This window comes from Enhydra lutris, unplaced genomic scaffold, assembly GCF_002288905.1.
Source record: "Enhydra lutris kenyoni isolate GAN:26980312 unplaced genomic scaffold, ASM228890v2 scaffoldscaffold17, whole genome shotgun sequence".
Taxonomy (NCBI): Eukaryota; Metazoa; Chordata; class Mammalia; order Carnivora; family Mustelidae; genus Enhydra; species Enhydra lutris.
In genome coordinates, this window is record NW_019154101.1 from 22,498,114 (window position 1) to 22,520,927 (window position 22,814).

The following is a 22,814-nucleotide window of genomic DNA, read 5'->3' on the forward strand; positions in this document are numbered from 1 at the left end:
TAATCCACTACCCTAGAGTGAAAAGAAAGCTACCACTTGTTTTCAACTGTATAGATGCATAATAACCATAGTTTTATAAATGTGAAATGGTTGCAATATACTGCACCTGGAAAATTCATAGGCAGCTCAAATGGTTGTAGAGACTCACAACCCTCAATGTGCTCAGAAATTTCAGCTATGATCTTCTTAATTTTGAGACCAGTAACTTTAATCACTTCTCCTGTTGACAAACAGCATTCATTTCCAAACATTTCGTAAATGGAACCTTAAAAAAAAAAAAAAAGGAAGAGTTAAAACGGCTTTTAAAAAAAGAATTAAATCAGAGATAATGAAGTAGTAGTCTAAAGCTTCATATAAAGTGTTTTTATTCAGTTCCTCTCCTAGCTACCTACTAAACAGGCATTTAATCAAGCTTGGCAAAATGTACAGCATGTACCAAGAAAATATTAGATTTTCACTCCATCCACTGGGCAAAGTATAAACAACCTTATTTTTGTTGTTATTGTAAATTTGATTTATGGTTTCCTCAGCACCTTTAGCTCATCATTCCAAGGTCAAACTACAAACATATCTTCCCTTGCTGGGATTTATGCTCTATTTTTGCTGGGTCACTGAATTAGGTTCATGTGAGTCAACAGTGATCTAAGTATGTATTGCAAACAAGGTTGTAATACAATCCAAGATTCAAAGACAGAGTCTATACACCAGGGCCTTCCTTATATTAAGAGCATTGTACCTATTTATTAAACCTGTTTCTCTTTGTCGTCATGAATATAAGACTTTTTGTTTATTCTCTCTCTCGATTTTTGACAAGTTGGAAATATCTCTTGGTATCTTTATGGCAATTAGGGGGCAGAACAGCCCAGATAAACTGAAAAGCTTCATTTCAGTTCAGAATTTCACTCTCTTTCCTAACAAACCTCTTATCATAGATACTAAAGCTAAGATTTCACCCGTTTATTTTCCTTTTAGATCTCCTGATGGAAGAAGAGTGAGCAGTGAAATAACCAGAAAATGAGCAACAGAAAAGAGGAAAGGCAAAAATCTGGATAATCTATCCAAAGTAAAAAGAGAACAACTCCAAAATTACATCTTTAATATATTATTACTTTTCAACTGAGCATTAAATGAAAGGTTGATGTAAAGAAACATTACAGAACTGTGGGGATTTAAACATATCAATTTTTTCTTACCCCTAATATAATTTATATCCTCTTTACCACACAAAAATGTGAACAATAGAAGTATGAGATTTCAGGTTGGTTTGCTTTTCGAATTCTTTTCTATTGAACCCCCCTCTCACAGAATCTTACCTGATACATAGCACCTAAAACATTTTTGTAGCATTAATGATTATCATAAAAGTTATTAAGCCTATCATCCAATCTAGCATTAAACAACTCCGTGTTTATATTAGAGTGTCAGCAGGGAACAGGGGGCACACTCAGATTAGAATAATTTAAGGAGATTTTAACAAAGGGGCAATTTACACAGAGGCACAGCCAGTTCTAGGTAACACAAGAAAATAAATATTCTGACCTCACTCTTCTCCCTCTATCTGATCCTTTGCCAGGGTACCCTCCTTTGGCCAAATTAAGCCAGAAGCCAGAGGACAAGGGAGCTACTGAAGCCACCACAGAAAGTCAGCCTCCAAGGTAGAGAGTGGAAATGGAAGTCCAGCACACCATCCTTACTGCCCATTATTGAATGAGGGCCATTTTTGCAAATATGCTAGTATATCTGCTCCCCAATTTCTGAGTATGTACTTCCATAACTCTCTGCTTTTCTAATACTATTCCCTTAACTATATATGTGTTCATACCTCTCATTAATTCCCAAATATGGTATTTTCAGCTATCTCCAATCTTTTGTGGAACAACTGGGGTATTAAAGACATAGCAAAAATCTATAGTGACATTTTCCTCCAATGACCTTAGAACAGTTATTTTCTATGATCCTCATTTGGCAATTAATCACACACTAACATTTATATCTTCAGTATTATCTCATCCTGTACTTAACTTTTTATGACTTTAGTTTTTATTACTCCCAATTCAAGTTAAACTTCATGAAAGACAATATTGCATCATATTACAACACACCAACTGCCCTTCCTTATTCATTCAGTAACTTTAATGGAAACCTACCATGTGTCAAGCATTGTGATTAGCAGTAGGTACTGGAGTTAAAATGTATAATCTTTTCCTCCCAAGAAGTGCTATCTTGAAGCAAGGAGACAAGTAAACAGACTGTACAATAGATTACAAGAAAGTTATAACATAGGAAATACAGAGCATTGTGGGAGAATCCTGGAAGCATTTAATTAAACAATTACAATGTAGAGAGATTAGGGAAGGATTCCTGGAAACTACAGCTGAACTGAGGTTTTTTTTTTTCTTTTCTTTTTTTCTTTTTTTCAGATTTATTTATTTGTTTGAGAAAGAGAGAGAACATGGCCAGGGAGGGGGAGGGGTGGAAGGGACAGAGGGAGAGGGAGAGGGAGAGAGAATCTCAAGTAGACCACATGCTGAACATGGAGCCTGCCATAGGGCTTGATTCCAGGACCTTGATATCACAACCTGAGCTGAAACCAAGAGTCAGACACTTAACTGACTATGCCACCCAGATGTGCCAAGTTGAACTGAGTTTTAAAGGAAGCAACACAAGATGTTGGGGCAGGCAGAGGAAATAGTATTTGAAAAGGTACTGAGATATAAAAGAGCTTGACACATTCTGGAAATTTTAAGTATTTCGGTATGTCTCAAATGTAAGTAAGAATAGGATAAGAAAGGAGACTAGAGAAGAAAAAGAAGTCCAGATCATACAACATCTTTATGAGATTACCAATAAACAAAAAGGTCAAAGTCTGATGCAAAGTCAGAAAACCTAAGTTTTCAGTTATCATGATCCAGGAACTAATACCAATTTAATAAGAGGTCATATGTATCTAGGTGCTTGCTATCCAAAGTGTGGTCAACTGCAGTACCTGGAAGCTTGTTAGAATCTTGGCCAGATCCCAGACGTGCTGAATCAGAACCTGCATTTTTAACAAGATCTCCAGATGAAAGCAGTGATCTGGGTTACAAATGCATAACTGAAAGTCTCTGTCTTGAGACTGTTGCAAAACTAACCAGAAAAGAAAGGACATGCCACACAAAAGCATTCAGTGTCATTGAGGTGAAAGATGTTGTGAGGACAAGTAAAATGAAAGATTTTAAGTAGGGAATTGACATGATAAGATTTTTATTTGTCATATGAAATAAAATATTAGCTGAAGTCTGTTGGGCTCAATTTCAACGCAGTGAGCGTCTAATTGTAAATGTAAAGTATATCAAACTGACTGACTTGGAATGCCATCTTTCTCTCAAAGGTTCCACTGGAATTCAAAAAATTAAAAGATGAATTTATGTGAGATTACTTATCAATTTACAGGAATAGAGGCCAGAGAATTCTAAGAAGAGAAAATTCTATTTTAGTCACCACACAAGCTTTTGACTCTCCAGGTCTCTTTCCAAGAATCTCTCCTTTTGGTTAAAAAAAAAAAAGTCACCTCTTTTAGTCATAAGGAAAAGTACCTCATGCAAATACTAATCTTTTACATTTATCTTTTTTTTATATTTTACATTTTACATTTTACAGTTATTTGTGACTTTCAATTTTCTCTACCCAAGTATGGTGTTAATTCATTTTTAATAAAGAAAGTGGTTGCTGATACACAACATTTGGAAGTTATGTCCATGAAAGGAGACAAGAACATACAGCAACTTCAAATCCCTGAAACTTGAAGGGTTCCTGTCTTTTGTTATCACCAATATAATGTCTCCTAAAATATATTTTTTCCTCAGTGAAAATATAAAATGGTTAATTTTTAAAATAGCCAACTCTCATAATCTTAGGACAAGCAAATATAACATATGTAATTGCTTCTTAAAAATTTGCTAAGATATATCTGAACTACATGTTTATGTATAATACAGATGTAGATATTAAAATAGTTTTCATTTCATTTTAACCATGACATGTATTTTGAATATGCAAATCTAAAATCTATTAAATCTTTATAGACTGATTCTTCCCAAGTCAGAGCATATGTATTCAGGATAATGCCAAACATCAGAGAAAGCTGGAACAAAGCAGGCTGTTTTCAGTGATCAAACATCGCCCCTGAAGGCTGTAATGAAAGACCCACGTGCCTTTGAAATCACCTTTCCTGTAATGCTACTTTGCTCAATAAAAATGACACATTAATATCCTTTTATGAGCTCATCCCTTATTTGACAATCCATACAAGCAATGCTATGATCACACTGGAAGAGCCAAGACAGTTGGTTCAATAGATTTTCCTCCATCTGCGATAGAAAGTTTAAAACTTACCTTGTTTAGAGGCTCTTTTTCCCCTTTTTTCAAGATGTACCCATTCCTTCCATTCTCCACTGCTTTCCCCTGTCCTACCAGGCCACTTACTCACCCTCTTACCTCCCCACCTTTCAAAGTTCAATCAATCCTGAAGATTCAGCTCATATCCATCATCTTCTTCAAAGTCTTTCTTGATCCCTACATCTAGGTGAGAATTAGTTCTCTCCTCTGTCCTCTAAAGCAGTTTGCATATATCTCCATTATAGCCCCTATGTTATTATTATCACAGCCAGCTATTGGGATATAATTTCTATCCACTGAAATTATGAATATTTTAGAATTTATCATGAGTTCCTAGAGATATGTCTTAACTATATTTATACCCATCCTCACAATCCACACAACTAGTAATACAGTTTTTGACACTTAGTGGATCCTTAGTGAATGTTGAATTATACATACCTTAGCTTTACTGTAAAATGACAATAAATTATTGTGAATGTAGTAGAAAGCATAGTCAACCAAAGCTTTGGCATGAGTTATGTTTTCATTTGGTATGTTTAATAGCAAATGTACAAGCATATATGAGATTAGCTAGCAAAGGCATATTAGAATGGACTATTCTAATATGAATCTCTTACTTACTAAGTTTCCCACTTTACCATTAGGTTTACCATTTTTATGTTGCTGAACTTGAGGCTGGTGCTCATGAAATAATCTGAGATAGGTTTAGAAGAGTTAAGAAATTACATGTGCAAAGTTTGATTGATATCGTATAATAGTGTATATAGAGCCATGTCAGATTGGGATTGCTGGTGAAGATGTGTCTTTGCTCCTCATAAACAGGTGTGATTATTCTTTCTTTGCTTAAGGGTTGTGCAAATTACCAAGAAGAAGCATTCCCACAAAGGACACATAAAAGTGTGAAATAATTTTATTAGCAATGCTGTCCCTAGACTTGGTGGTTGATAAGGCATTCAGAGACCATTAAAGTAATAAGTTCAATTTTCCAAATGAATCTCTAGATAGTTTACCATAGGCATAAAGCTTGAAGTGGCCTATGATTGTGACAGACATTTACATAGCCAGCCAGTCTTCCATAAAAAGACTGTCTCCATCCCCTGTAGAGGAGAGCAAAGTTATTCTCACTGTATGAAGAATATGCCTAAAAGTAGATAAGCATGATATTGGAATGCACTGTGGAAATGAGTAAGCATGAAACAACAATCTAGCAGTTTTACTAGGCCTGGATTCTACCAGTTGACCCTGGATATCCATAGTGAGGTGTATAAATCTGAATGTTGACAGGAAATGATCTTATAAGGTCATACAGACTCTCTTAACCCATTGCCAAAATACCAATTTAAAGTATACTTGTGGGCATCATCAGATGCCCAGCAAAACGTGGGCATCAGGTAGTAAGAAAAGTGATGGCTATACTAAGAAAAATTAAGGTATAATAATCTCTCTCACCTCTAAGAATATGGGGTTCTTCTTGTGAGGTGGAAATTGAAGTGTTATGCAGGAAGCCAAGCCTAAACACAGAAATATGCTAGAAACTGTAGTGAATGTTGTTGAGTCTTAAAAAGTATAAACATGAAGGATGCCTGAGTGGGGTAGTCGGTGAAGCATCCAACTCTTGATTTCAGTTAAGGTTGTGAGTTCAGGGCTGTGAGATCAAGCCCCACTTTGGGCTCCACATTCAGTGGGGAGTCTGCTTGAGATTCTCCCACTCTCCCTCTGCTCCTGTCACCGCCCCCATGCTCTTTCTCTCTAAAATTAAAAAAATAATTTTTCAAGTATAAACATGGAAGAGCAATGAAAACCACAAACAGGCTGGAAAGGCTGAGGCCTGAGAGTCAATATAGCAAATTAAAATAGTAGTGAGGCTAGAAATTAGAAAATGTCCACTTTTCAATCAGTTTGTGTGATGTGTGTGGCACTTAAATGACTAAGTTTTAGTGGCTGAGGAACAAAAATGCATAGTTTCAGATGCTAGCTAAAAACTTGATATTTGTCTAATGGCAGAATCAATGTAATAGATTCAATAAACTGTGATGAAATTTTGCATGTTGGGTATTAGGACAGAAGTCATCATTGTGTCTCTTTGTGTTAACAATTATCAGAGCAAAGGGATTTGGGATGTGTATCTATGAAATCAATATCCATCCTACACATCAGTGTAACATTTCCCTATGGTGATGAAACAAATCAGTGATTCTACATCTCCTGACACCACCATTGACCAAAATTCCCCGTGTTTTACCCAAGTTTTAACCCTCAAAATGATACCATAAATACTATTACAATTTTTTATATGAACAATGTTTCATTGGGAGCTGACTTATTATTTTAGGAAGAACTTGGTTTCAAGTACATTTTATGTACTTTAATATAATTGCTTATGCTTTATATCCTAAATATTAAATATAGCTACTACAGACTTCTATAGCCATTTAAAATAATAAATCTGTTCTCTTCATCTCATTTAATGAATATAAATATACTGATTGAATTGATTATACATGGGCTCCAATGCACTGTAATGTGTTCATCCAATGCATAAAAATTAAGCTTCACTGTATTATAAATTTTCCTTAAGTTCATTAGCAATGAACACTCATTAAGTATTCTGCTTATGGAATATGGTTTAGACATTGAGAGTAAAGGTTTAGAAACTTTTATAAGAATTTTGAAGTTATTTTATGCCCACTGTACTAAATAATAAAAATGTTTGTATTATGCATGTTTTTCATTTTTTAATTTTTTAATAATAACTCATTCATATTGCATCTTATTAAAGTACCAGTCCATAATGGATTGGGAAAACAAAGAAATTGGACCTTCAACACAGTAAGTTGGCCCTAAGCCATTAAGTATAAATGTATGACCATAGTCAGTGCAGGAATCAGGAAGTAGTCTTAGAAAGTTCAAAAGTTAGAGTGAAATTTGAACACACTGGAAAAAGAAAGTTATAAATGAATAGACTAAGTCCTAAGCAGTATTATTAACTAATCTATCTCAGTGTCACCAGCTGCCCGAGTGCCCTGACTAAAAACACAGGAATTTTAATCAACTTGACAGTGATAGTTCTAATTGAAAATTATTACATTGGCATTCTAATTTGTACATTATAATCTTCTGATTGTATGAGGCAGTGCTTGAACCTAATTGACCCTGGATGCTTTGAGTTTTTGGACCTACACAGCTAAGGTTCAAAACCCTGAGCAGGTGAAGTCTCTAGGCAATGAATTCCATGAGTTCTATCTAACTAGAGTGCCAAGTTTTCCGCATGAGAGAGATGGCAAATATCTAGACTATATTATACCATTTTCTCTTCCCAGCACTAGTCACCCATGGCACATTTCCAGCTGAATCAAAATAAGGCCTAATAATCTTCCTCAATGTGAAGTTCCAGGTGACTAACCATCAAGTGAAGACAGCATACCAGGTATGAATTACTTCCAGCCCAGTCCTGCACTATGACATCTTGCTTTAAGCCACACTGGCTGATTAGATAGATAGATAGGTAGATAGATTTTTAATTATTTTTATTTTATTTTATCACTATTTATTTTATTATATTATTTATTATAGTTAATTTTATTTTTTTATTTTAAAGATTTTTAATCCTTGGATTAAGCTAAATTTTAAAAGGATTGTATTTATTTCTTTGTTAGAGAGAGAGAGAGCACAAGTAGGGGAAGCAGCAGGCAGAGTGAGAAGCAGGCTTCCTACTGAGCAAGAAGTCTGATGTGGTATTCGATTCCAGAACCCTGGGATGATTCTTCGAGCCGAAGGCAGACGCTGAACCGACTGAGCCACCCAGACATCCCAGATTGAGCTAATTTACTACCACAGGCTTAGTTACAAGAAATCTGGCAGAAGAATACAGACTCCCTGAATCCATCTTTTTTTCCAGGGCAGCTGTCTGTATGGAGGCATAAAACACTTAACTTGATAACAATCACAACTTCATATAGCCGGATGGCAGCCACAGGATGTGTTTCAATTTCATTTATATCTCCAAGCACAGTGCTGCTAATTCTAAAGATCTCTTGAATCCACTGAGTTTCAGTGTCAGACAGGAGCTTAAATACCATCTTATCCTATCAATGTTATTATAAAAACTGAGTCCCTGTACAGTATATCTACCAAGGAGTTATCCAAACTATATATGAACACTTTCACTGATTGAATTCCAGCTATTTCAAGGTAAACTACTCTACTTTTGAGCCATTCTGACTGTAAAAAAGCTCTGCATTTTATTAAGAGCAATATGTGCTCTTATAGGATATATCCATTAGAACTATTCTTAACCACTGATATCATACAGAAAACATTTCTTTTTTTAAAAGATTTTATTTATTTATTTGAGAGATGAGAGAGTATGAGCAGGGGGAAGGGCAGAGGGAGAAGCAGACTCCCCTCTGAGCAGGGAGCCCGATGTGGGGCTCCATCCAGGACTTGGGATCACAACCTGAACCAAAGATAGATGCTTAACCAACTGAGCTACCTAGGTGCCCCTTTATTCTTTTTTTTTTTTTTAAGTGTTATTTATTTAATTAATCTCTATACTGGAAGGGGTCTCGAACTCATGATTCTGAGAACAAGTCACACACTCTTTGGATTGAGCCAGCCAGACATCGCCCATTTAATTCTACAAAGCAGCCTTAAAATGTTTGAACATAGCTGTCACGGTTGTCCTTTCTAACAAAGCTGTCAAACAACTGAAATATGTTCAGGGCCACTCCTCAGAGCATAGGCTGCCCCATTATATAACTACTTATAGCACCACTTACATGGATGTGCATGGCATTCTCAGAGATGCATAACGTGTATGCTGCCTCTCAAAAGGCGTGCCCTTGTGTGTGCCAGGGAATGGTCCATCATGCCTATTGAGGATGAAACTGGCCACAAAACTAAAAATCTTTGTGTGAGCAATAAGGCAGCTATTTCACACTAGCAACGTTTGGCTTTACCAACCAGTGAGTCAAACTAATTTTTATAAAAGAAAAAGTAAAAATGTCCTACAGCTGAGTGGTAAATTGAAGCAAATAATTCCTCACCAGTAACTGGATTCCTCTCTGCATTTCTTCTACTATTAAAGCCAGGACATGAAGTTTATTTCTCCCATCAAGGAGAGAGATTTGGTCATTATTTAGGTCTGAGACACAAAGAATTTTTCAATACTTGGGGAGATTATAATCCTGGAAAGAGATTTTACTGGAAGAGGACAATGTTTTTTTTTTTAACTTTTTTCCCACAACTGCCAAATTTTTTTTATGTGACTATAAGAATCAAATAATGGAAGATTATCATATTGTAGATTGTAGACGAGGGAGACTCAGTGCATGACATAAAGGAATTTTCTGTCTGGCTACAAAAGAATTAGGATTTTTTTTTAATTGCGAAGATGAAAAAAATCCAATACCCTATTTTTTTATTTCCAAAATTTGCTCTTTGTGCCATACGAGGAAACAAATTAGTTTTGTAAATCAAAGCTTTTGATTTATGAAAGCTGTTTCTTACTGAGAGAAGTAAAAGCCAGCTTTTAAAGAGAAAGTCACAGAATTTGTGCTTTGAAGGTAATTTATAAAGAGAATAGAGGAATCCAAGGCTGCCTTTTGAGAGGCCAACTGGGAAGAAGAGAGTTGAGTTCAATGGAGAATCATCTTAGAAATTAGTTGGGGAGAGGTACAGAGACCTCCATAAACACCCTACCCAATGTCCTTTATGATCAACTCCAGGAATCTGTGATTGCAGTCCCAGACAAATAGCCATTATAATAAATACTACATATACATGAAAAAGCAAACCCAGTTTCTCAGCTTCTCACATCTATCTTTTAAGGGCCTCCTTCAATGAGGCCTGAATGCCCAGTAAAAATGAAGTCTATCCATACTTATGGAGGTCCTTATGTCCACCTTCAGGTTTGACGACTTACTAGACTCGTGGAATTCAGGAAAGCTGTTATACTTACACTTATAGTTTATTATAGATAAATGTTAGAGATTAAAATCAGCAAAGGAAAAAGACACAGAGGCAAAGTCCAGGAGACAAGTTTCTAGTTGTCCTCTCTCTGTGGAGTCACATGAACGAAATTTAATTCTACCAGCAATGGTGGATGACAGCATATACAAATTATTGCCAACCAAGGAAGTTCACCTGAGGCTTGGTGTCCAGGGATTTTATTTAGAGGTCAGTCAAATAGGTACGGAGTATCCATAAGACTGACCTTAACTACTCAATGCTCAGGAACCCCCTCAGAGGTCAAAGTAATACAGCATGTCCCAGGACCCCAGCCAAACAAGAACTGGCATTGACCATAAGCCACATCATTAATAAAGCTATCTAGACTAGCCCAAGTTCCAAAGTATACACTCTTATCAGGCAGGATATTCCAAAGGAGCCAGTCAAAAGCTAACCCTTTCTTTAGATTACACAGAATTTGAACATCCAAAGACTGTTGAGTTAACCCTTTACTATACAGCATGGATAAAGATCTTGTTAAAGCTTGTCAGAAAAAAGTTGTCCAAGACTTGTATAGAGCAAAAAAGAGTAAGAGCTCTCCTTCTAGTGGAAAGCTGAGTATCATCTAGCAGACCTTTTAGAAATCGTCGGATTCTATAGAGATATGCATCTTCGAATGGCACTAAATTGACTTACAGAAAATTGATAGAAATGTAAATGTTATTTAGCTATAGCAATGCAAGTGATTATTTTCCACTTAAATAAAAATAAATTTTCCCACTATGCATACAATTGACCTATGCCTTGTAGAAAAGATAACCCTAAACATTACATATTCAAGGATAATCAGGTTTGAATACTGGAAAATTCATTTCAGCATTTCTGATTGTATTTTTGCATGTGTGTATTTGTGTTTTCAAACTGGTTTTAATATCTCACTTGTCCCCTCATTTAGTGAGTTTAATAAAATCTTTCATGTGTCCGTTTTATGTTTAAATGAGTGATGTTTTTATCTTTGTGAAAAAATTTATTTTTTTCAACCTCACATTAGTTGCACAGTGTTTGCATTCTCTTTTCAGTATGTTTACTCATTTATAACAGAGAGTAGGATCCTTGTTTCCCAGAAGTACACTGATAATCTGATAAGGAAAGTATTCAATGCCTATATTAGGGTGGAAATGCAGTGTTGAAACTCACTCCCCTTACATATATAAAGTGTTATATATGACTTATACTGCAAATTTCCTTTCCTTTTTTTTTTCGTTTGCCCTGCTTTCCCGTCCCCTGTTTTCTGATTTACTGAAGAATTTAAAAAAATAATTGATAGGTGAAGTGCGACTAAAGATCTATATTGTCTCCAAAATATATTAAACTACTCTAATCCTTTTATAAAGTACAATATTCATTATAAGGTAACTATCCAAAATGTCTATAGTTTTATTCAGTGAATAAAAATTTTATTTTTTTAATTTTAATTCAAGTTAGTTAGCATGCAGTATTATATTAAGTTCACATGTACAGTATAGTAGTTCAACACTTCCATACATCACTCTGGTCTTATCTGGACAAGTGGACTTCTTAATCTCCATCACCTATTTGACCCATCTTCCACCCTCCTCCCCTCTGGTAATAAAAGGTTTGTTCTGTATAATTAAGAGTCTATTTCTTGATTTGTTTCTCTCTCTGTTATTTTTTTCCCTGTGCTTATTTGTAAAAATTTTAAAATAAACACTGATTAACATCATTATATAGTTATGTGACTTAAAAATACATTTTTACAGATCAAATTATTTTTCTTATAAGTGTTTTATCATTAAAAAAGGTCTGCAACAGATTAAATTTCAATATAATTTTTAAGAATAGTGTTTTTTAACTTTATGTTCAAAAGAGACTGAGAAATTTTAAAACAATAAAATTCTAAAGTACATTCTAAATATTAAATCACCCTATGTTAAAGAGCTCACTGTCCTCATAATTCTGTAAAGTTTTGAAAACAATCACACTTAATTGAGTGACAGGTATAATATTTAGAGAATTTCCAGTATTCAATCTTATTAATCAGTAACTATCATCCACTGAGAACCTATACAATTCAGAGCACAATACCAGAAACTAAAAATACAAAAAGCCAACCGACCAACCAAATAAAGAAAAACAAAGATCCCTTTAGTTTATGTTCTAGATAACTAGAAGTGAAAGGCACATACAAATGGTAAAGAGTGAAAACAAGTAAACTAGTAATGGTAAAGAGTGAAAACAAGTAAGATAGTAATGGTAAAGAATGAAAACTAGGGCTAGGCACAGAGAATTGTGGCTAAGCTTACTAAAGTTTTTTGATATTTAATAGAACTGATAGTAGCCAAGAAAAAAAAGGGGGGGGGTCTGTGCTGTAGAAAAGGAAATGTGACTACTCTCTTTCTGAAGACTGTTCCTTTTTTTGGGTGGGGAAAACAAACAAACAAACATGAAGAGCTCCTTTACTTATAAAAGTCATTATTGTTGGAAAAACTCTGAGGCAACCACTGACTTCCATGCAGCTGTGCTTAGCCAAATGATTTCTCTGTAATATTAATTGATATGTTTGAGGCAAAAGTCTTTCTCTACACTGAGAAACAAAATAATAAATGGTTGTGAATTCACCCCAAGAAGCTCAGTTGAGCTGCTGAAGCAAACTGCAAAACAGTTGCTTAAACAAACAAACAAAAAATGTCTATTTCTCTCTCAAAATACAATTCAGTGGTAACTTGTCAGGATTTACATGAAGTCATTATTGGTTCCAGCTTCTTCTATACTGCAATTCTCACCTCTTCAACATGAGGCTTTCCTGTTAGGTTCTAAGATGGCTGCTCCCACTCCTAATAACATGTCTAAATTTTCAGTTAGTAAGAAACAAAATATGAAAGAGAGATGGAGAAAAGGAGGAAACATTTCCATTGTTTTACTGGCTTGCAACAGAAATGTCACACATAAATACTTTAACAACCCTTGGCCAAAACTTAATCAAATGTCCCAAACAAGCTTCAGGAGAGCTGTGCAATGTCATCTTTAACTGGGCAGTTGTGTTCACAGCTGAAACCTTTCTTACTACAAAAGAAGGAGAGAATGGATATTGTTAGGGGGACAGTTAACAGACTCTCATCCAAAAGGTGAGGGAAAGGTATGTATATTTCATGATTTAAGTTAAGCGGCATTGTGCCTGTAAATCTTATATTGCCGGGGTGGACAGACATGTATTTTTCTTTGAAACACCAAATCCAGGAGGTCTGTTGCTGAAGTGAGAGTGCAGATTGGAATTTCAGGGCTGATCTTTATCTCCTCTGAAAAGATATAACTATCAAACACACACACACACACACACACACACACCAGGACATGCATAAAACTCCTCTCTTCATTCATTCATAGGCATTTAACTATGTAAAATTCACAGATAAGAATTCCTCTAGAGTCAGGATAAAATCGAGGATCTGTCTTTAAGAGATGTATGACCTCAGGCAGTATCTTCATCTGTAAAATGGAGATAGTACCTCAATTTCCTTATCTTTAAAATAAGAATAGTAACATTACTTTAAATAGTTACTTTGAGGATCAAAGAAGATAATTTTTCGATGCCTGTGGATCAGCACCTGGCATCTATATAGGGCTTAACAAATATTAGCCATCACTGACATCATCATTATTATTCCCTATGATGTTAAAACCAAACAAATCCATATAATGTTTTATTATTATAAGCTGGTGTGATTTTTCCTGGCCAAGATGAAAGATAAGTGTGCTCTTATGGATGAAGGTAGTGCTTTCCCAGAATTAAAAAGTCACTATTTCCTTTATCATCCTAAGAAAGAGAAGATTGTGAAAGAGAAAATAAAAACTTGAGAATGGCAATGAACCTTATTCCCAACTTGTATAAATGAAACTTGGTATGCTACAAATTTACAAGGGTCCCAAAGAACTGATTTCCTCATTCCCTGAAGTGACCAGTTGAGGTGGGTCTGAGATGACTAGTGGCTTTGGCTGGTAACCTCTGGTTGTAAGTTGCCTTATCTATTTTCTTCATGTGTCAAATAAATATTGCTATTATGTATATGTGTCTGACATAATTTAAGGAGTTGGGACGAACGGTCAAAGAACACTCCTAATGGAAAAGATAAGTGCTCTCTCTCATATGGAAGTTGTTATGCCAGGAAAAGTTACAGTTCTACAGCCATTAAGAAAGGCACCCTGAAAGACAGTTTATTTGTGTCTTTATCAAATTATTCATTTTTCATTTTTAATCTATTCAACAAATTAATTGAATACATGCTATGTGACAGAAGAATTATGATAAATTCTAATGATATAATGTTATTTGCTCAATGGTGAGCAAATGACATGTGGACTCAACCTTCATGAAATTTTTAATATATTAGAATGAAAGATATTAATTAAAAAATCATACAAATACATGATTACAAAATGATAATTACTATGAAAGAAAATTGCATAATACCAGGAGAAAGACCCTGGGCTTCTGGGCTCCTTGAGTGTAATATTTGTAGTATATTTATTTGTTAAACCATTCAACAAATATTTATTGAGTGTCAAGCATACTAATCTCAAGGTTACAGTAAAAGTTTATTAAAAGATTGCAGCTGGGACTTCTGTTTCTGGGAAGATGAAGTGGACATAAATTTTCCTAGCCTCATATATCACGGTCTTGAAGGTGAAGAAACTGGCAACCTAGAAATGCCAATGGGTACAGACAAAAACAAAACAAAACAAAACAAACCCTCCACAAATCCTGTTCTCTCTAGCTAAACAATCAGGAAAGGAACAGCATAGTAAGAAAGAAAATCTTTTGACAATTACCTTATACCACAGAAAAGAATTTGGTTCACACGGGAAAGGATGTAAGGAGATCTTAGAATTCCACCCTTGATTAGTGTAATTAGACATTCACCCACCCATTGCTGGGATGGTATCAAGAAAGATAGAGTTGAGATAGGAGTTACATTATTGTGGGCCAGTAATAAGCCCCTGATCCCTGTCGGGGAAACCATGAAAACAGTCTGGACTTTCACCCTCACCCATGAGTATTGAGGTGCCCTATCCCCTCACCACTGGAGTGATGTCAAAAGATGCCTAGTGAAAAATCAGGACTTTCACTACTGTCCAGTGTAATGAGGCACCTCACCAGCATAAGGCCATGTGAGTTATAGTAATGAGGCACTGCCAACCCTCTCATCGAGTGGTGCCAGTGAAGGCCAAATGAAGAGCCAGTACTTCCACTCTGGCCAGCAGGAAGGAGGATAGCTTCCCCTTCATGTGTCAGTAGAGGATAAAGGGGGAGACTGAACTTATAAGCCCACCTGACAATAATGAAGCAGTGCACTCCATCCCTGGCTGGCAAAACAAAAACCAGAAAACAAACAAAAAACTAGAGATATAATGGTGATTTGAGCCTTGATATATCAATAGTTACATTAAATGTAAATGGTCTAAATGTATCAATAAAAAGACATAGCTTGACAGAGTAGATTTAGAAACATGAATTGATTATATGTTAATTCCAAGAGACTCACTTCAAGTATAATGATAGGTTGAAAGAAAACGGATTTTCATTCAGTTCAGTTTATGTGTATATATATGTACACACACTTTATATATTATATATGTATACAGTGATGTGTATATATGTATACACATAAACTGTATATATGTGTATAGGTATATAAATATGCATATACATAAGCTGATCTGAAATGAAAATGAAAATACAACATATCAAAGTTTGTGGAACACAGATAAGGAAGTACTAAGCAGGAAATGTATAGTACCAAATGCTTATATATTAAAAAGGGCAGGGGCACCTGGTTGGCTGAGTCAGAACACAAGCGACTCTTGATCTTAGGGTTGTGAGTTCAAGACCAATGTTGAGTGTAGAGATACTAAAAAGTAAATAAACTTTAAATAAATGAATGAATAAATATGATAAATAAATAAAAATTAAAAAGGGCAAAAAGTCTCAAATCAATAATATAAGCTCTTCAGGAACTTGGAAAGAAAAACAATTAAAAAAAAGAGAGAAAATCAATGAACCAAAAAGAAGATTCTTTGAAAAGGTCAATAAAATTAACAAATCATTAGCAATTCTGAAAAAGAAAGAGACAAAATACAAATTACCAATAAGAACACTAAAACAGAGGAGATAGCTACATACCCTCTGACAATGTGCAGAAATTTGTTGCACAGTAACAAAGCAGCAGAAAAAGAAATCACAGAATTGATCCCATTTGCAACTGCATCAAAAACAATAAGATACCTAGGAATAAACCTAACTAAAGAGGTAAAACATCTGTACTCTGAACACTATAGAACAGCTATGAAATAAACTGCAGAGGACATAAAGAAATGAAAAGCATTCCATGTTCATGGATTTGAAGAACAAAAATTGTTAAAATGTTTATACTACCAAAAACAATCTACACATTTAATGCAACCCCTATCAAAATATCATCAGCATTTTTCACAGAGCTAGAACAAACAATCCTAAAATATGAATGGAACCACAAAAGACCCCAAATAGTAAAAGAAATTCTGTAATAGAAAAACAAAACTGGAGGCATCAAGATTCTGTATTTCAAGCTATATTACAAAGCTTTAATCATCAAGACAGTATGTTATTGGCACAAAGACAAACAGATCAACAGAACAGAATAAAGAACCGAGAAATGGACCCACAACTACATGGTCAACTAATCTTTGACAAAGCAGGAAAGAATACCCAATGGGGGGGAAAAAATTCTCCTCAACAAATGGTGTTGGAAAGCAGGGCAGCAACATGCAGAAGAATGAAATGGACCATTTTCTTACACCATACACAAAAATAAATTCAGAATGGATGAAAGACCTAAATGTGAGACAAGAAACCATGGAAGTCCTAGAAGAGAACACAGGCAACAACCTCTTTGACCTTGGTCATAACAACTTCTTACCAGACACATCAACACAGGCAAGGAAAACAAAAGCAAAAATGAACTACTGAGGCATCAAGATAAAAAGCTTCTGCACAGCAAAGGAAACACTAAACAAAACTAAAAGGCAACCTATGGAATGGGAAAAGTTATTTGCAAATGACATAGCTGATAAAGGCTTAGTATCCAAAACGTATAAAGAACTTATCAAACTCATCACCCAAGAAACAAATAACCCAGTTGAGAAATGGGCAGAAGACTTGAATAGACATTTTTCCAAAGAAGACATATAAATGACCAACAGACACATGAAAAGATGTTCAACATCACTCGGCATCAGGGAAATACAAATCAAAACCACAATAAGATACCACCTCACACCAATCAGAATGGCTAAAATTAACAAGTCAAGAAACAATAGATGTTGGCAAGGATGTGGAGAAGGGGAACCCTCTTGCACTGTTGGTGGGAATGCAAAGTGATGCAGCCACTCTGATAAACAGTATGGAAGTTCCTTAAAGAGTTAAAAAGGAAATTACCCTACAATCTAGCAGTTGTGTTACTAGGTATTTACCCAAAGAATACAAATATACAGATTTGAAGGGGTATGTGCACCCCAGTGTTTATAGCAGCATTATCAACAAGAGCCAAACTATGGAAAGACCACAGATATTTACTGACTGATGAACAGGTAAAGAAGATTTGGTACACACACACACACACACACACACACACACACACACACAAACACAGAGGAATATTACTCAGCCATCAAAAAAATGAAATCCTGCCATTTGCAACAATGTGGATGGAGCTAGAGTGTACTATGATAAGCAAAATAAGTCAAGTCAATCAGAGAAAGACAAATTCCATTTCACTCATATGTGGAATTTTAGAAACAAAACATGTATATATGGGAGGGGGATAAAAAGAGAGGGAAACAAATCAAAGGAGACTCTTAATGATAGAAAGCAAACTGAGGGTTGATGGAGGGGTGGTAGGTGGGGGGGTGATGATGGGTGGTGGGTATTAAGGAGGGCACTTATTCTGATGAACCACTGAATGGTACTCCTGAAACCAATACTGCACTCCATGTTAACTAGCTACATTTTAAATAAAAACGTGAAAAAAATTTTTGAAATGACAAAACCATAAAAATGCTTAACAGATTAACGTTTGAAAGGGGTTAAGGAGGGGATGGGGGAAGTGGGAAGGAAATGGGTGAGGCTATAAAAGGGCAACATGAGTGATGAGACAGAAATGTTCTGTATATTGAATAGATCAATATCAACATCCTCACTGTGATAGTGTTCAATTACTTTGTAAGATGTTACAATTGAGGGAAACTGTGAAGGATACGTGGGATCTCTGGATCATTGCTTATAGTCACATATGAATCCACAATGATCTCAAAATTGTTTAACTTAGAAAGTGTGTGCATATCTGCAATCATCTCAAAATAGTACAATTTAACTGAGAGAGAATGTGTGTGTGTGTGTGTGTGTGTGTGTGTGTGTGCTATGCACATGCTGCACTGCAACTTTCCACATCAGTGACAGACTGAGAAAGCCTAAGTCGAACACAAACACATTCAGACAAGGTAAAGTGGTAGAAGCAGCCAAGAAAATTTATAACCACAAAACTGCAGTAAGTCCTTAGGAGAGTGGTAGCAGAGGTAGAGGCAGTGGGTTATATTAATATCAGAAGACATGTGAGCCTCTTTCACCTTTGGGGCTCCCTGAGAAACTCCAGAGCAGCACCATCCAATAGAACTTTCTACGGTGACAGGCGTAGTATAATGTAAGCTATCCGTGCTGCAGCTAATAGTCACATGACATTCATGAGCACCTGAAATGAAACTACTGACTAAGGGACTCAAATTTTAAATTTACTTAATTTTAAATGTAAATTGCACCATATGGCTAGTGGCTTCTATACTAAATAGAATTTCCTTTTCCTACTAAAGAAAGGGGGGTGGTGCTTAGATGAGAGCCTAGATTTTGTTGTGGATAAAGTGATTCAGAGCTCCGTCAGTTTGTGCATCTTTTAGCACCTTGATTGTCCTCTCATGTTAATGAAGTCAGCAACAAACAACTTAGAGTACAATCTCTTATACATGTAAGTAGTTAAAATGTGATTATGGCCAAAAGGAGTCAATCTGGATGGCTGGTTATCAAAAATGATGGAAAGGGCATTCCGGAAAGAAAATATATCACTCTTCAGATTTAAATTAACAGGTGTTAAAGGATTATCCGACATCAAATATCTTTCCAAGATGATCTGATTACAAAATAAAAAGTCAGGAGTTGGAGAAAACTTTACAGTAGATTTGAACTGCAGGCAATGCAGTGCTATGACTCTACCATAGCTCTCCCAGGAGCAGCTTGCAGAGTCACAAAAGACCAGGGGCAATGAGACGCGTTATAGGTACCGCTGGACCAGAGCCTGAATAGAATGGCAGCTGCAAACCTGAAATGGCCCTCCATAAACTGGTAAAAGAAAAGTAGAGAAACGAGCCAAAATGACTTCCAGACTGTGAAGCTGGGGCACTGAGTGAATGATGACTAACAAGAAGAAAAAAACTGGCAGGGGACCAAGTTGCTCAGTTCTTGATATATTGTTTCTATTGTCAAATGCTCATCCTCAAGCAAAGATGGCCCCATCTAGCTCCTCTTAAACAGCTATTTGCCAACGGGCTGCACAAAAACTAATTGGGAAAAATTTAAAAATCCAGATTCTTGCACTATACTTTAGGAATTCTAAATCTGATTCTCCGGGGTGGAACCCAGGAGAATTTTTTTAATTTTTTTTTTTTAATTTTTAAGTTCCCCAGTAGATTCCAAAGTTTACTTAGGTTTGTGAAATACTGTTACAAATCAGTAACTAGGTAAAGAGGAATCCAGACTACATATGTCAGCCTGAGAAATCCTACAAATTTAGGACTTAGATAAAACTCTAAGAGCAAAACCAAAAAAGCAACTCTAAGGACAAATCTCCACCGAGAGCTAGAAGAATAGAGTATCTGGGACATGTGTGAAGATAAATGTTTAATATTACCATCATGTGCATGTAATTTATTTCAAATACTTCAGCATAGACAGTGAGGTACATATGTGTATGCTCATTAGTTTTAACCTATAGCCCCCCTAGGGAAGAAATGAGGAACATGTTAACATTTGAAGCACAATAATCAGAAATATAAACCCAAGGTGACTAATTAATACACAAAAGATTAATCCGAAGTCCATATTCTTTAAACAACTACCACAGGTCTCACCTACACTTATCTCCTATTAACACAGAAGTTTCTTAACTAGAAATATGAATATTAGTAAGACTACTTCATTGGTGAAATGAGTGATGTTTGAACTATGTTGATTAATTCTAAAGGTAACATGGACATGCCTGCCTTGCAAAGGGGTAAAAGAATCTAGTAAGTTCAACATGGGCTCTATGTTTCACAGCCCTGACTCAGTGGCTGATTCAAAGCAGTTCTGATGTTAATTAGAAAGGTAGCTGGATTCCACTTCTGGAATATTGCTGACATCTCTAATGAACCATTCCTGCAAGGTGCTATCAGAGCTTATAAAAAGACAAACAACCAGGCCTACATCGAGCTGACACCCAGGTCATATAACTGTTTTTATGCCTGGCTGCAAATAAGTGTTTCACATTTCACAAAATTTGATCTAAGGTTTTATTTTACTGCATGCGACCATGTGTTTCCAAGGACTGAGGGCAATACACGTCTATCAAAAATAACCTAATAATGGTGAGTGACCAGATCAATTCTGGTCAGTTTGCAACAACAGTCATATTCTCCAGCAGGTTTGGGATGATTTTTTAAATTCTATTACATAGCATGAAATTAATATTCATCAATGGGTTACTTTAATAAATAAGAGCTGCTAAATTTTTTTTTTGAAGATTTTATTTATTTGACAGAGAGAGACACAGGGAGAGAGGGAACTCAAGCAAGGGGAGCGGGAGAGGGAGAAGCAGTCTTCCCACCCAGCAGGGAGCCTGATGCAGGGCTCCATCCCAGGACCCTGGGATCGTGACCGGAGCCAAAGGCAGACACTTAACTGGCTGAGCCACCCAGGTACCCCAAGAGCTGCTGAATTTTAACTGAGCAGTGAGCCTGTGTTTTTCTTTAAAGCATGATATTTTCTTAATAATTCTCCTTTTCTTTATTCAAAGGAATATAAATTAGAAAAGCAACTAGCATGAAGCCCAACAGTAAAAACACAATGCCATAGGTCAATTGTTAGATGAATGGCATCAATCACTAGTTAATTTCACTGTCAAATTTTTAATGAGAATTTGCAAATGAATGGCTCAGTATTCCAAGTAAGAAGAAAATGTTCTTAGTAGCAGAAATTAACATTTCCATTCTTACTTCTCTCTTTAGTGGTTACTTCTATCACTCATATAAGTTTTAAAGCATGTGTTACAATAATAAGTAGCTTATTAAATGTCCACTTTAAAAAATCTACTTCAAGATAATACTTTTATACTGAAAAAAAGAAACCTCCCTTAGGCACATTATCTGAAAGTTCAGATGGTCTAATAGTGCACAAAAACTGTAGCAATCCAGGAGTGATCACAAAACCTGTCGAGCATATGCTACAAAAAAAAGCGTGTCCTGACATAGAATAAATGCACAAAAACATAACGTTAGTTGTCTGCCTCTATAAAACAAGGTTCTTTTCGTTGCTCTGGAATGGTGTCTCATTCTAAAAGGAGTAGATTTCCTAGAAATGTAGAAAATTACGTTTTAAAAAACCGGCACTTTATTCGGGGGCAGGGTGTAGGGGAAAAAAAAGAAAACGGATCCTTAGGACTGTTAGGGAAGGAGGGTGAGTGAGTTGCTTCAGTCTGCTGAGGCGGCTGTGCCTGCGGCACCAGAAGAGGCGCTGGAGGCGGGAGGGGTGCGGCAGAGGCGGGGCAGCCGCATCACGTCCGCCCAGCCTGCGGCTGGTATTTCAGGAGCTGGAGCTGTCCGCGCAGTGCTCGGTTTCCGACCTGACGTGTCTAGCTGAGCTGGTCTTCCAGGATTTACAATCTGCCCTCCCCGGGGGCCGGTCCTCTGTTTCAGATTTTCCCCCGGGGGCCACGGTGGTACACCTGCAGTAACCTTCCTCCGGAGGTCTTCATCTATGACCCCTGAGCCCACTTCTGCCCCAACTCCTGGCCCGGTCTAATTTAATCACTAGGGTCATAGCCACTGGGTTCTCCTGATTTTTTAAAGAACACAATGACTGTATAGTTGATCTGGAATATATATATTGGATACATTTACCAATGCTCCTTAACAGTAAAGTACCCTGAGTACCCGTTATGTACTGTAGTTAAAACATGCGGGGAGGGGGGGATAAAATAAAACCCAGTGTCATCAAGTTTTCATTCAAAGAAAGGACAAATAATTAAGACAACAATAATGGAGATGACACCTGCTGTATAAATATATTATGCAAGACATTACTGTCAAAGACCATCTGTAAATCTCTCCGATCTCATTTGACTAAGGTA

General features: G+C 36.2%; 1 protein-coding gene across 1 annotated transcript in view; it reads right to left on the bottom strand.

Moving 5' to 3' along the window:
* LOC111147764 (protein THEMIS-like) overlaps window positions 1-22,814 on the bottom strand; it is a 64,460-nt gene that overhangs the window by 20,579 nt on the left and 21,067 nt on the right. The window contains exon 2 of the mRNA XM_022503992.1: window positions 102-265. Within this exon, the coding sequence (XP_022359700.1) occupies window positions 102-265 (164 nt within the window). The remainder of the gene's footprint in view (window positions 1-101; window positions 266-22,814) is intronic.